Here is a 14,289-nt window from a genome sequence, read left to right as displayed (position 1 = left end):
CTGTTGGTGAATCTGGCACGCCGAAGCAGCGACAAGCCACATGGATAAGCCATTAACAATGAAAAACGTTGTGCTCGAGTCTTCAAATCACAACTACCATTCGGTAAACTTGACACCATGGGTGAATCTTTTGTGTGACATACAAGAATCTCCTACTGGATCGTTTTACGCCGGCCAATTTATGTGGGAATCAAGGATTCGATTTTTCAAGCCTCTGATCCTTTGAGACATGTTTGTGAGCTTTTGTCAACTTTTCGCATCAACGAAAATTTGTCTCGATATCTTGTTGTTTTCGCAGACGGTGGCGGGGATCATAATATCACATTTCTCTATGTCCGGTGCACCCTCCTAGCTTTATTTCGTGTCAGAGATTTTGATGTATTAAAGATGGCAGATGCGCTTGTTACCAGAGTTACATCAACCCAGCTGAACAAGAATTGAAGAGAAACAAGATGTAAGCTGAATGTGTATATAATATTAAAAGAGACCTGTTACAAAAATATACTTTTATGTTGTTTTTTTTTGTTTTTTTATATATATATATATATTCATTCTCATACATTTTTAGACTGATCTCTTAAAATTAACATTGGAGGAATGTAGGAAAACAAATGTATTGCTACAAGAGCTTGTCAATAAGGTATTTTAAATTTACTTGATTAAACAATATTTTTAAAAAAAGAGAATTTGTAAAAATTGTTTTTAATTGATTTGTTTGTATATTTTATTTTAGGGTGATAATTCGACAGTGGGGCAGGTTTCAATTGAGCCAGCAGATAAATTGAACCGTGGTGACTATGTATGTACATCAATTATGAAGAAATTTATATATTTATTTATCCTCCAGAAACAACACCCAAAAAATTAACCTATTTTTTGGTTGATAAAGGCTTAGGCTTTGTTTTTATTAGGTACTTGATGATGGCACAAATCTGCTGGATGTTCCTCGGGTGCCACATAAGTATCTCAAATACGCTCGAAAGTTGGCCAGGAAATTGTGGACTGATGAGGAATTGTTGAATGGCATCATCGAGCCACAAAATAATTCACTTTGTATAATATATTCATAAAAAATACAGTTGTTGAATCTCATTTATCCTATTTTTTGTCATCATCAGAATGTCCAACGCTTTTGTTACAAATTAATTTTTTAAAACCCAAGATATTCGTAAAATCTCTGCAACTGTAAGATTTTGTACAGTATGATCATACAAAGAATAATGAAAGAACTTGTTAGATCTTCGAAAATTCATTTTAAATATATTTTATCAACAATGTTGTAAGATCTTAACACAATTTTTAGTAAGAATTTTGTAAAATCTTACAAGATCTTGCACTTTTTTGCAAAGATCTTGTAAGATCTTACCAAGAATATTGTAAGATCTTTGTAAGAATCTTAGAAAGATCGTAGAAAGAATCTTGTAAGATCTAGGTAAGATTCTTAGTAAGATCTTAGTAACATGTTTTATCAGGGTGGTCACTACACAACCATAGCCTTCAACCAAAAGGTTCACAGGTGGATACATTGCAACGATAAAGCAGTAATTTTCTGTTATGACCGCCTTATTAACAGTCACAAGTCATATGTTTTCTTCTTAGAAGAGCTGAGGTAAGAATATTTTAACCATAATAAGTCAGCAAGGGGGCTTGACTACACTCAGTCTTGTCTTTGGAGATTGACGATTCTGAGAAGAATGAAAATTACAAAGTGTACGCACAATGATAAACTCGACCAGTTAAGTCTTAAATTTAAATTCTAGAAGTTTTGCTCCTCTAAAGAATATGCTTACATAAAAGAACACAATTCTTCCTTTTTCCAAGGAGATAATTGGCACAAAAATTGAACAAACAAACAGACAGGAAGAGTAACGCAGGACTTCTGTAAAGGGTACAAGGGTTTCGACTCATATTCCTGAACCAAAGTACCCAAAATGTCTAGCTGAGTCACATCAAAAGAGGTCTGCGAACGGTCTTCAGCAGGAACAAGACATTTTTTTCATCCATAAATTTTAATCTGTCCTACTCTGTACAATCTTGTGTGACTGGGGTAAGAAGTGGAGTCGCCACTCTCCAAAGATAAGACCAGTGCACCCAAACCCCCTTGCTAACATAATTTTTTATTTTTTTTTATTTTTTTTTCCTTTTTGACTGGGGTAATAAGTGGAGTCGTCACTCTCCAAAGAAAAGACTACAAAAAATAAATAAATAAAAAAATAAGAATAGTCAAACCCCCTTGCTGACATAAGCCGGAAGTTGTGGTGCTGACTGCAATTTCCCTAACCTCTTCAAGGAAAAGGATGTAAGGTTGTACACCATTAAGCAAGCTTTGTTTGCAAGGGACCACTGCTCTGTCGTTGCAATGAAACCACTTACCATGCACTTGGTTATAAGCAACAGTAGTGTAATGGCCATTGTTCAAATTTCCAGAATGGTTAATTACAGCCCTTAAGTTGTAGTGCTTGCGACAAGAAACTTCAGTCTACAGTGATAGGTATAGAAACGGTGCCCGGATAAAATGTGACAGGAGAACAAACATTAGACACAAGACCTTTGTTAAAGGCAAAGCGCTTTAATTGCAGAATCAAAATTGAATTGCACTCTGCTACCTCTTTTTTAACTGTTGCAGTTTGGTAACTATTGCAGTAGTGACAGAAGTACGAGTTGACACCTGACAATTCTTTGCTCTTCAAAAATTGATTGATTGTGAGATAACAAAACAGCAAGCTGTAATGATGGAACTAGTCTACTGACTCTTGCGTTTTTGAATTGTAGAGGTTACACCCTCTAGAGATCTATATTCAGTGCGAGATCTCCCTTTTTACAAGGATAGTCTGCAGAATCAAACTGAAGATCGCACAGTCGATGTCAAGGGCAGTTGAAGAAATGGACTTGCTAATATTATTGCAAGCGCTGCAAGTAGTGTAGATTTTCACACAAGTGTTGAATAATCTACCAAAGAAAGGAAAAGCTAAGGACAACTCTGGTATGAGATACTCAAGAATATCTGGGGCATCTTGTTGAGAGAACGAATTAAAAGCAGCACCCCTTGTATTAGAACCTACCATAATTAACTGTAATTATAAGCTCGTTTATGATTGGTTAATGTTTATGAATTTCGATCCTGTGCAATTATATAAATACATGCGCAACATCATTTTGCTTTGCTTGATGATGGTAGAAGGATCTCCCGAAACGTCGCCTACTAAACTATCATTTCTGTGTGTTCCAAAGGACCGGCCTGGAAGGTGACTGGGGTAACATGGGTGGGTGTCAAACCACCCAGACAACACAAGCTAGTGTTTGCCCCCCTTGGAATGCTTCTTATGACAGATTTAGGTCAGCAGGATCGTCGAACCTGAAAGTTCAGTGAGCAAACTTGAACCTCCCTACTGGACTGGGTAATAAGTGGGGTCGTCACACCCGAAGACAAAACAAAATATCTAACCTCCTTGCTGTTTGGTTACAATTTGTCACCTACGGATGTAAAAAAGGACGTAGACCTGGCAACTATTTAGAGATGATGGGTGAATTTTTTGGACCAATCTATCGTTGCATTGTAACAAGACCTTAGATTTTTGGTCATATACCTTTGTCCAGTAATGTCCAGATTTTATGGTACCTGAATGATTTATGGTCGCAACTACAGAAAACTTCCTGCTGAAGGAGATGTCATTATACGAGCAAATCTGGACAAACAAGGGTTTTCGCTTTCGGAAAAGCAATTGACCAAACGGGTGTATCTGACAAAAGTGTTTTAGGCAGCATAAAATCTAAGGAGCTGCACAATCAGCACTGACCAGCAGTGACTGATAGATGTTTCTTTTGTGCTTTCCCGGTGTGTATTACATTGTGGGAAAGCCATTTATTTTCCCTGATAGTGACTCGGGTTTAAGAAATTGGGCGAGTCCTTGTGAAATGGATAAAGAAGTGGGAAGAGTTAAAATGTTTGATGTATCCTCTCTTGAAGAGGAACAAAAACAGGTATCACGTTAGAGTTAAAGTGGTGGTCACCCTAGACATATAGTCAGCGCGTGAAGAAGAGCCTTTTAACTCATCAAAAACTGTATTGAGAAGTTCAGGAACATCTTGCTGCGTGTTTTAGTTAAAAGCAGTGTCACGTTCTAATATTTTCCTTTTAAAGCCTAAAGAAAATTTGATGGGTCAATATCAGATGGAGAACGTTAGAGCACAGACATATTAAGTACGACAGCCTTTGTAATTGGAGAGATGCAAGAATACTCAGATGACCATTGAGAGCACAACAACGGACACACACTCAGAGCTTGCAAGATTGCATTTGCATATAGCATGTGTTGCCTTTGTTAATAAAGCCTGGTCTTCTCGCAGATCCTTAATTTAAAGAATTTTGGTATTTGGTGGAATGTGAAATTCGGTTGTCAATGTTGTTTGAGTCATGGTTATTGAATTGGCAAGATCGTTTTTTGTCGGTGCTTTTAGAATCCTCACGGTCGCTTTTACAGGGGGTGGTAATGTTAGACCATTCTGTAGTGTTCCTTGCTAACCAAATACAGAAAGAGGTGTCCATGCTTTTGCGGCGTAGATGTTTAGCACAATACCCTCTAGCTCCTACTTCCATGGCGAAGAAATCGACAGACCAACCGTTTGTTGCAATCACATTCACTAAGGATGAATATTTCGTTGTTTTGGTGGAATGCGAACTGTCCACATATTCCTCGCATGGACATGATAGTTGTATAAGCATTGCCCTTTTATGGCAGTTGGAAAATATAATTACATCTGCTTTTAATGAGGTAATTGCAATATAACCAGGAAAAGAATATGAGTTGTTTAGGTCGGATTCGACTTTCCAATCCGAGGCAAGATGTAAAATGCCTGTTGGCAAACTTTTCCTTTTGGCTTGTGCCTGGCCAGATTTTACAAAGATCTGTTTGGTGATGCGCTTTGGTGCGGTTGTTGGAATATTTGAAATAAAGGCATTTATTAACTCCATCAGAGTTTTAACACAGTATCATGTCGGAAGGTAAACCTTCCTTGTGTCTAAGATATTTTACATGCGCCTAGAACATGGGATGTTGTGCAGGCTACCTTACCGCATAAATGACAGTTAGCTTCTGTAGTAATGTGACAGCATTTCAAGTTAGATGGGGATGGTAAAACATCGAACGTATAAGGTAGGCAGAAAGATAGTAAATTTGGAGGCATGGCAAGGATGGAGCTCCACGAGAGGTCTTGCTTTACGTATTCCTCTTATCTTCTCAACTGACCCTATACTTCTAACTTGATTGCTTTGGATAATTCGTCGTTGGAAGTGTCGCTGACTACTACTAAGTCCGCTTTTCCCAAATTAAGTGTGACCCTTGATTTTTTTAAAGTGGAGTTCTGCCTCAACTGTTTGTGCTGCGTTTGCAGCTTCCATTATCCTGAACTCAACATAGCTGCGTTTTGGGACAACAAAGGATCTCGCAAATCGCGCAAAAGCAAAAGGCCACAATTTTAGAGGCTTTTGAATTATTGGTCAGACTTCTTATTGGTAGCGGGCAAAGCGAATTTAATTAGTAAAGAGCATATGCTTGATGTATAGTTGTGAAGTTTCAGCCACTTTCTGATATAAGTGGAAAACTTTTGTTCTAACTTACTAGCTGCGCTCATGGATACTTTGTAAATTAGAAGGGACCATTGTATTCTTGGGATCAGCAGGTGTTGTAATATCCACAGTTATGGCGTGCCCTTGAAAAAAGATCTGCCTATGACGCGAAGGCCGTCTAATAGTTTTGAAAAAGGTTTACAATACAGCAAGCTGCACTGAAGTATCTTGTCTACAGGGACGGTGGTTGTCAAAAATGGGATTAGGCTCCCAGAAGAAGGTGCTGAATACACTTTCTTGCTTCTTACAAGCATCAGTACTGTCCAACTTGGACCTAAAACTATTCTTTAAGAAAATCATAAAGAGAAAAAACAATCCTTCTATCACAAACAATACGACAGAAGACAGAGCTAACAACATAAACGGACTGGTTACAGATCAAACACAAATAGAAAAATGAAAATGTCAACAATATATTAATATAAAAAATAATTAAATAAGACCCTCCTGTGCGCCAGAACTTGTGACTCTGGCTGTAGCTTTCCACATGTGTTACAGGGCCCCAACACTCAGCCTTACACAGCAGGTTGTCACGACAAGACCAGCCTGTCGATATTTTGACTAAGGACAGCAGGGTTGTCAAACCTGAAGACCAAGTTAGTAAACTTGGGCACCTTATTGAACTGGGGTAAAAAGTGGGGTCGTTACACCTAAAGACAAGCTAACAGCAAACCCCTTTGCTAAGATTCTTATAAGTTACCAGAGAAGAGTGAGCTGAACATTTTACCCTCTGGGTATAAACGGTAAACTGGCTTGTATGAACCAGTTGGGGTAATACAAAACCGCTCGGATTAACATTTTCCTCCCCCATGACCCTGGTAGTACAGGTTTAAAGCAACAGCGAAGGTATTTTATAAAGAGGAAAAAAAAAACTAGCAGCGAGTATATGTGCTGTTAAGCGTTCTTGGATCAACTTTGCTTATTGCCTTATCATTGCAGAGGTACCAAGAGTTTGTGGTCCGATCTTTGATATGGGCCCAATAGTGGCCTGCATTCAATGTTCCAGAGTGATTTATCAAAGCTACCAAAGCATACTTTTGGATAAAAGATGTGCCCGAGTCACTAGATATCGGGATATTGAGATGGGGATTAGAACAGGAAAAACTTTCAACAGATTTATTGTCCTTAACCAGATGTTCTCCATTTCTTGCAAACCTTTTCAGGTGCAAGGTTAAAATTTCGCTATTCCTCGTAAAGCTTGTTTCCCTAGTGCTCTCTTGGTGCAGGGAACATTGTGGGCAAAACCAATTATTTTTATTCTCCAGATTTTCAGAAGCTAAAAACATACTAACTGACAACTGTACGCTGGAAGACGGTGACAGTGTTAGGATGTCCTGATTTTCAACAGTAACTGAAGAACAGAGACAGGTGTTACAGCTAACTGACACTGATACTTCTGTCGAGATGTTCTGAGACGCAATTACCGAGAACCCTTTCAATTCATCAAAGACAAGAAGTAACATCTCTGCCACATCTTGATGAGGGGGGGCGAGAATATGAGTAACTACATCGCAATGCAGATAAAACTAGTCTTTTAAGACGGAAAGTTTAATTAAAAAAAGGAGGTTTCTCTCCAAAGAATAAGAAGCTGCTGTAGAACTTCTGCATTCTCCCCTTTACAGGGATAATCGGAAAGTTAATGGATTTCGACTGTACTGAAACAAACACCTATGAATGTGGAAACACGAGGATTGGTGAAATTCACTCATGCTTGGGATCTGGTGCGGGCCCTTGAGTAAGCATCCCCTGCCTCCTGCAAGACACCAGCCACATTCATTGACACCGTCCGCCAAAACCAATAACTTTTGTTAAACTTTGGAAAAAGAAAAGTCGACAGCTAATTGTATTGGAAAGTTGTATTTCCAGAAGAGTGTATCTTACGTTCTAGGGCCTTAAGAAAGTTTGAAAGATCAACGGGGGTCAAAGAACGGTTTAACATGGTCATGTTAAGAGCAATCGCCCTCATAATTGGTGACAAACGGGATGACTCCGAAGCACTCTGGGACTATAGGGATGGAATAGTACTTAGTGCTTGCAAAATAACATTGGCATAGCACGTATTGCCTTTGTTGACAAAACCTGCATTTATAAAAATTGTCTTTGTTTTGGCACTAGTTTTGTATGGTTGATTTTTAGAGAGACCGGAGTATGTGGACCTGACAAACGACCCTTGGGCATTTCTTTTACTGGAGCTGGATTACTTTGACGATATGCAACAGACTTGGGTGGAAGAGTCTTTCTCGTTCCGGGTGCCTTAATTAAGGGGTCTTGAGACCAGTCTCTTAACCCTCGAGCAATCCATACACAGAAAGAAGCTGTCATACTGATTTTACCAAGGTTTTTTGCGGTGGAATATGCCATTTTGTTGGAAAAACCCAGCCTTTTCAGACACGCCGTGGTTGTTCTCGCGCAATAACCTCTTGCCCGGACTTCTACAGCAAAGAAATCAACTTGCCAACCACTGGACAGAATTACGTTAACCAAGCAGGAATATTTAGTGACTTTGGTGGAGTGCCAATAGTTTGCATTTTCCTCGCAAGGGCAAGTGAGTTCGATTGATTGTGAGATAACAAAACAGCAAGCTGTAATGATGGAACTAGTCTACTGACTCTTTTGTTTTTGAATTGTAGAGGTTACACCCTCTAGAGACTTATATTAAGTGCAAGAATTATAACTCGTTTAAGCTAATTTGAAAATATAACTATATCAGGTCTTAGTTGTGACACAGCAATGTGGCCTGGAAAAACAAAGTTTGGACTAGTGTCGGCAACAACTATCCAAGTGAGATGCAATATACCTGTAACCTTTGTCTTCGATTTGGGACTAACATAAGCACCTCCCTTAACAAAAACCATAGAATTACAATTCCTAGAGATGATAAGTGGAAGTGCTGACAGGAATTGTTTTAAAGTGTCAACCAAGTGCACTAGCACCGAATCGTGCCTAAACGTATATCTTCCCTGAACTAGAGCTATTTTACATGCACCCAGAATGTGACCAAAGGTGCAGATTTCTGTGGCACAAAAAACAGATTCAGTAATTATTTTCCAACGTTTTAGATTGTTTGGGGATGGTAAGACATCATATGTAGACTGGAGACAGAAAGATAAAAGGTTTGGCGGGGTAGCTAGTATGTCTTTCCAGGAAAGATCGAATTTAACATAGTTCTCCCACCTAGTCCACTGGCCTTGGACTAGAAGCTGCAATGCTCTGGAAAGGTAACTTTCTTCTTCAATTTCCTTTGATGTTTCGGAAACCAATTTCCTATACCCATAGGTGGTTTCTTTAGGTGGTATAACGTCTCTCTTTGTAACTCCAATTCCGGCCTTTCCATATTGGATGGGACCTACCATCGCTTTGCAATTTAATTCACTTACAACCGTGTCCACTTCCTCGTTCGCTCGCCAGGTACCAGCCTTTACAGTGGGATTAAGTGCAGACAGAATGGGATCTTTTGAATGGCGCAATAGTAGGTAACCGCTGATTTTTGTGGAAGTGAGACTCTTTATGGGTAAAGGACATGGGGATGATTCGGCATGTAAGCTTATGTTGGTAATGGAGTGGTGCAAATTTAACCATTTTCTAATAAAACGTGATACTTTTTGTTCAAGGCGGGCAGCAGTTGAGATGACAACTTCATCTATTAAAAGTGGCCAATGAATTCTTGGAATTGAATGGTGTTGCAGGATCCAAAGTTTTTGGGGACCAGTGTACAGGGACTTGTCATTAACAGACAGTCCATCAAGGAGTTTTTCTTCCAGCCTGTCGATTGTCTTTCTGTCAGAAATGGAACTGTTGATAATCCTTCCTAAAAAACGTACAGGTTGATTATGAATTGACGGGATAATGGGAGAAAAAACAGTTTCGTTGTCAGGTCTAATAACGCTGAAGGGTGCGCTGTTAATTGATCTACCCTTAATGATGAAGAAGCTGCGGGATTTTTCTGCACGGAAGTCCATTCTTGCCCAGCTAAGAGCTGTGACGCACCTGTCAAGTAATATGTTTGTGCCAGGAACTGAAGAAGACATAAGGTTATTGTCGTCCATGAAGGCTCTTATCAGAGGTAAGGAAACTTTGCCTGATGTAATGTAGCAAGAGAGTGATGTTGCCAGTGTATATTCTAAGACAACATTTATACCAGACAGGAACAGAATGATGGACAATGTACAACCTGCAAAGATGCCTTTAAGGTGTTGTGCCATTTGCTTGGAGCAGATTTAAAAAATGATTTGCTGTACAGACCAGAGTAGTATTTCTTCACAATGGCAATCCAACTTGGGGATATGCCATATCTTTCCAGAGCATAAAAGATTAATCTGTGCGGAATTGATGGATACGCACTTGCTATTATCTAACCAAATGGTGGCAAGGTCAGCTTTTTCCGAGCGTGCATCTTTCAAGGCTGTCCAAATCGATGACATGTGTTCCCAGCAGCCAGGAACTTTCTCCATGCACTCTTTTTGAATGGAAGTATTAATTAACTTGTTGTTGTGGATGATATGCGTTTCCAGACGCTTTGACAGAATACTAAAAAATAATTTACCTTCCACATTTAGGAGAGCTATAGGTCGAAAGTCTTTTAGGTTGGTCGACGTAGGAGTTTTTGACTTAGGTATGTAAATTTCTTGGGCATGACACCATTGGATAGGGACAATACAACTTTTTAAACAACATTTAAATCCAATAAACAAGAAGGATGAAATATTTTGTATATTTTAATTCGTCAATTGCTTTCCTATCCGAGATTGAGCCATCCATCACACGACCTAAAAATTTGACAGGCGTGGAATGAATTTACGGATGTTGACAGTCAGAGAAATCCTCTTAATTAAGCTGTAATTTGGATGTCAGCTTAATTAGGATGTATCATACAGCTTAATTAGGTGACATACATCTAAATTAGGAGGTAGAAAAAGTTTTTCCCCGATTTCTCGAAAAATGTAAATTTTAGCAGAATCACCGCCGCAGCTCTTTCATCATCAGTTTGACCACTACATTATAAAAAAGAATGGTATCTCCAGCACCCCGGGTTCAAAAGATATGGATAAAGAATGTTAGAAATCGCGAGCCCGGCGTCAAATAACGCGCCGGTCATGTAGTTTCATTTTAACTTGTTCGAATTCATAATGGCAGCAACCTGAAAAAAAACCGCGAAATAACTTTGCTGCTGTGGGGACGGTTGTGTTGTTGCTATCCAATCCAAAGTGCAATTAAATTTCAAACAATTAAAATGTCAATGTTCGATGAAAAACTGAATGAAATAAACACTGGTAATAATCGTAGTAGCAGTGGTGATGCAGCGAGAACGGCTCCAGATGAAAATAAAGAAACAAATGCAAAAAAAACAAGACAAAGGGGTGTTAATTTGATTGCCAAAGCAAAAAAACGTGCAGACTGTAGGTACAAACGTCGAAAAGACATACTGAGAAGTGCTTCATTATTAAAATTAACAACTAATGATGAAATATATTTGGAATTTTATAGAGAGAAAGAAAGTGTTCCAGCAAGATTTTCCACCTCAAAAGAATTGATGCAGAAAACATTTGAATAATTTGCTCTTATCCGACAACTTAACACTTCCTCCAGCAACACCCTTATTACCATCTATGCCATGGCTAGGAGGAACATATACCAACATGTTTCTATCTCCAAATGAGGGTAGTGGGGGTAGTAACACATTTTCAGATGTTTTGTTGTCAAATTATCTTCACAACAATATTGATAATAACAATACTGATACTGACATTAACAATAACAATAATGATGATGTTGTTGATAATAATGTTGTAAACACACCACAAAATATAGTACAAGATATCTTTCCTGTTAACAACAACGATGAAAGTAAAACATACAATGTCAACGAAATCGATTTTTTAAAAAATATATCACCATCAAATAATATTGAGGAGAGAACTGATGTAAATTGCAACATGTGTCACATCTGTAAAATAGAACATGACGTGGAAAAGGATTTAGACTCGACGTGGGTGAATTGCAACCGTAGAAACTGTGATTATTGGGTGCATGTAGTATGTGTTGGCATTGACATCAGTGACAAATGGTTAAAAAATCTGAAATATTTTTGTCCAACCCATAATGCGGTTCGCGTGACTGCTGCACGAAAACGACTTTTTAAAAAGAAATAGTAGTAGCAAAGCAAATAAGGATTGTGCTCACATTTTTTGTTGAATTTTCGTTGAATTTTTGTTCAAGCTGGACTGAAAGAACTCAATTGAGAAAAACGATAATGGTATTATTTACCAACACTTTTTATGTTTTCTAAATACACATATTTTTAAAACCCATATTTTTGTTACACATAAAGTATCTTATGAAACCGGCAGTTGTTATTTATCAAAAGCCATCACATTTTTATTATATACATAACAGCCACAGATTATTTATATTCTATTATATAATATATATAAAAACCTTGTACATAATCCTCGTGGGGGGGGGGGGCATATTTCTTATATTCATACTTCTTTCAAGACAATTCATCTTCTGAAAGTTCAGCCATCAAGTCTTCTTCATACTCTATAATTCGCAAAGGTAAATAAGTAATATTTTGAAGGTTTTTGCCATTTCTTTTTTGTTCCCAATAAAACAACCGTTTTGTTTTTGCTTTATTTGATAAATTCAGAAGGTTATCATGCAAATTTTCTCCAAATATATTAAAAGCAGCTTCATGTTGGTTATATTGTGTTAAATAGTTAGAATATCTCAGAACTGAGCGCCATTGAATGACTTCTTCATTGAGAATTATGTTTCTTGAACCAGACTTTTCATTGACTTTCAAAATGTTAGAGTATTTCGTGTACAAGCTATCAAATTTATCTATGGATCTTGAAATCCTTTTCCAAGTTGACTTGTCAACGATGCCCTTCGGAGCGATCATTTTTTGACGTTGGATCTTCTGCTCTAAAAGAAAATCACCACCTTGGTTTTTTTTCTCTAATGACCCTGTAGAGAAACTAAGATTTTGATTTCGTTGTTCCGTCACTTCATTTGGATAAATAGCTCTATTCCGAAGGTCGCGGTACTCTATTTCCCTGTAGATCGGATGATTGAATGCATAAAACAAATCTAGATATGCGAATCTTCCCACATCACTAATTTTGATGTCATTGCTCCTATCTCCCACCCGCTGTGTATAAATACCAAGACCATAAGTTAATACCAGTTGCGTAATTAATTTCAGTGTTGGCGAAGTTATTTTTGACTGCCATTTGAGGAATCCCAATGGCGACAAACTTCCTGTTGTTTCAGAATCGTATAAACGGAGTAGTTCCATAGTTGTACCATGAAGGAAGGTTTCGAAACTTTGCCAAGCCTTGTGGTTGTCCTTACACTTCACGAAGTATTGATAGGCAGCAATCGATTTGATATTTAACACGTCTTTTGCCAATAGTTCCAAGCAAATTCGGTCTAAAATTTTGAAAAAACATTTCAGTTGATTCATGTTTAAATGCCCCAATCCGGGAACAAGTGTCACCCAATCACACTTTTCTTTGTCAGTTTCACAGATTCGGCTGGCGATACAATATGGCGGACCATCGCAACCAAGATAAGACCATTTTCTACCGTCAGGTATATGTAAGTTTTCCTTCAACTCTTTAAGTATCAGCTCAACGTTGCAATAGCTGTTTGGGTTGAGTAATATTGGTTCGCCAATCTGTATGGTTTTGTTATTTACTACACTCTTCTCACCTAAATTTAAGTACTTTTCATTAGATGAGTCCGTCTTTGTTGATCGTTGTATGTCCTCAATAACAGTTTTTTGCACAGGGAATCCACATTCGTCACACTTTCTTTTCAAATTGTGATAGATTTTTCCACTTTTCATTCGTGCATTGACGAGTTTGTGCTTTCAAAAATTGATGTATTCGACTGTCTACTTCCTTTTCGTCTTTAGCGTACATTTCTAGCATTTTCGATATATATACCAGGCGAATATTTCTAAATGTATTTTTTCCATGCTCTATCATTATTTCCATTCCACGTTGTACTTCTTCTTCAGATTCTCCCTTACCCCAATTGCATGGTTTAAGGTTTTCGTTTGTTTGAAGGTAATATGTAAAGTGGTAGTGATGACATCAGCTGCAGCAGTTTTATTTGCAGAGACGCGATAGTTTTTAATGACATATTTTCCAATGTTGTCAAAGATGTGTCAAGATCACCACTCGGACAAACTATTGTCCCACGTCCCTGGTCTTTCAACCAGTTAAGATATGCCGTATAACTTCCAGCAGGATACAGTTTTCCATTTATTGCGGTAACCATTTTTGATCCAGAAATAGTTGACTGAATAAGACTTGAAATAAATGTGTTAGGGAGTATCCAGTTAAAATTACGTAATTGGTATATAGCTTCGATTACACAAGAAATACGATAACACATTAACTTGGAATGATTTTTATTGAAAGATAACCCAGACAATCCTTCCAAAAAGCTTCTTAAAATTGGGTTTCGTTCCAGTATAAAGTTGTCAACGTCAATGTTTTCTAATGCTCCAAAGTTTTTATAAATGCCACTAAGTCCTGCTCCATCGGTACCTATGTTTCCATTAACAAATTTCTCCGCTATGATTTTGACCAATCTGACTAAATAACTCACATTGACGGCATCGTCCTTCGAACATATTGCCAATGACGAAGTTA

At 38.0% G+C, this 14,289-nt stretch overlaps 3 protein-coding genes across 3 annotated transcripts in view; all 3 read right to left on the bottom strand.

Annotated features, from left to right (window-relative positions):
- Positions 1-6,498: 6,498 nt before the first annotated feature.
- On the bottom strand, positions 6,499-7,089 carry LOC130648589 (uncharacterized). The gene has a single exon (XM_057454641.1). It carries the CDS (start codon positions 7,087-7,089, stop codon positions 6,499-6,501), a length of 591 nt encoding a protein of 196 aa, XP_057310624.1.
- Positions 7,090-7,711: 622 nt separating this feature from the next.
- LOC130648588 (uncharacterized) lies at positions 7,712-9,828 on the bottom strand. Its single transcript, XM_057454639.1, has 2 exons — positions 8,424-9,828; positions 7,712-8,208 (listed from the first exon to the last, which is right to left on the bottom strand). Exons 1-2 carry the CDS (start codon positions 9,826-9,828, stop codon positions 7,712-7,714), a joined length of 1,902 nt encoding a protein of 633 aa, XP_057310622.1.
- A 1,943-nt stretch (positions 9,829-11,771) lies between these two features.
- LOC130649485 (uncharacterized) overlaps positions 11,772-14,289 on the bottom strand; it is a 56,915-nt gene continuing 54,397 nt past the window's right edge. Inside the window, exon 2 of the mRNA XM_057455767.1 lies at positions 11,772-13,334. Within this exon, the coding sequence (XP_057311750.1) occupies positions 12,117-13,091 (975 nt within the window). The 5' untranslated portion in view covers positions 13,092-13,334 and the 3' untranslated portion in view covers positions 11,772-12,116. The remainder of the gene's footprint in view (positions 13,335-14,289) is intronic.

The sequence above is a fragment of the Hydractinia symbiolongicarpus genome, chromosome 7 (assembly GCF_029227915.1).
Source record: "Hydractinia symbiolongicarpus strain clone_291-10 chromosome 7, HSymV2.1, whole genome shotgun sequence".
Classification (NCBI taxonomy): Eukaryota; Metazoa; Cnidaria; class Hydrozoa; order Anthoathecata; family Hydractiniidae; genus Hydractinia; species Hydractinia symbiolongicarpus.
This window is presented reverse-complemented; position numbering and strand designations above follow the sequence as displayed.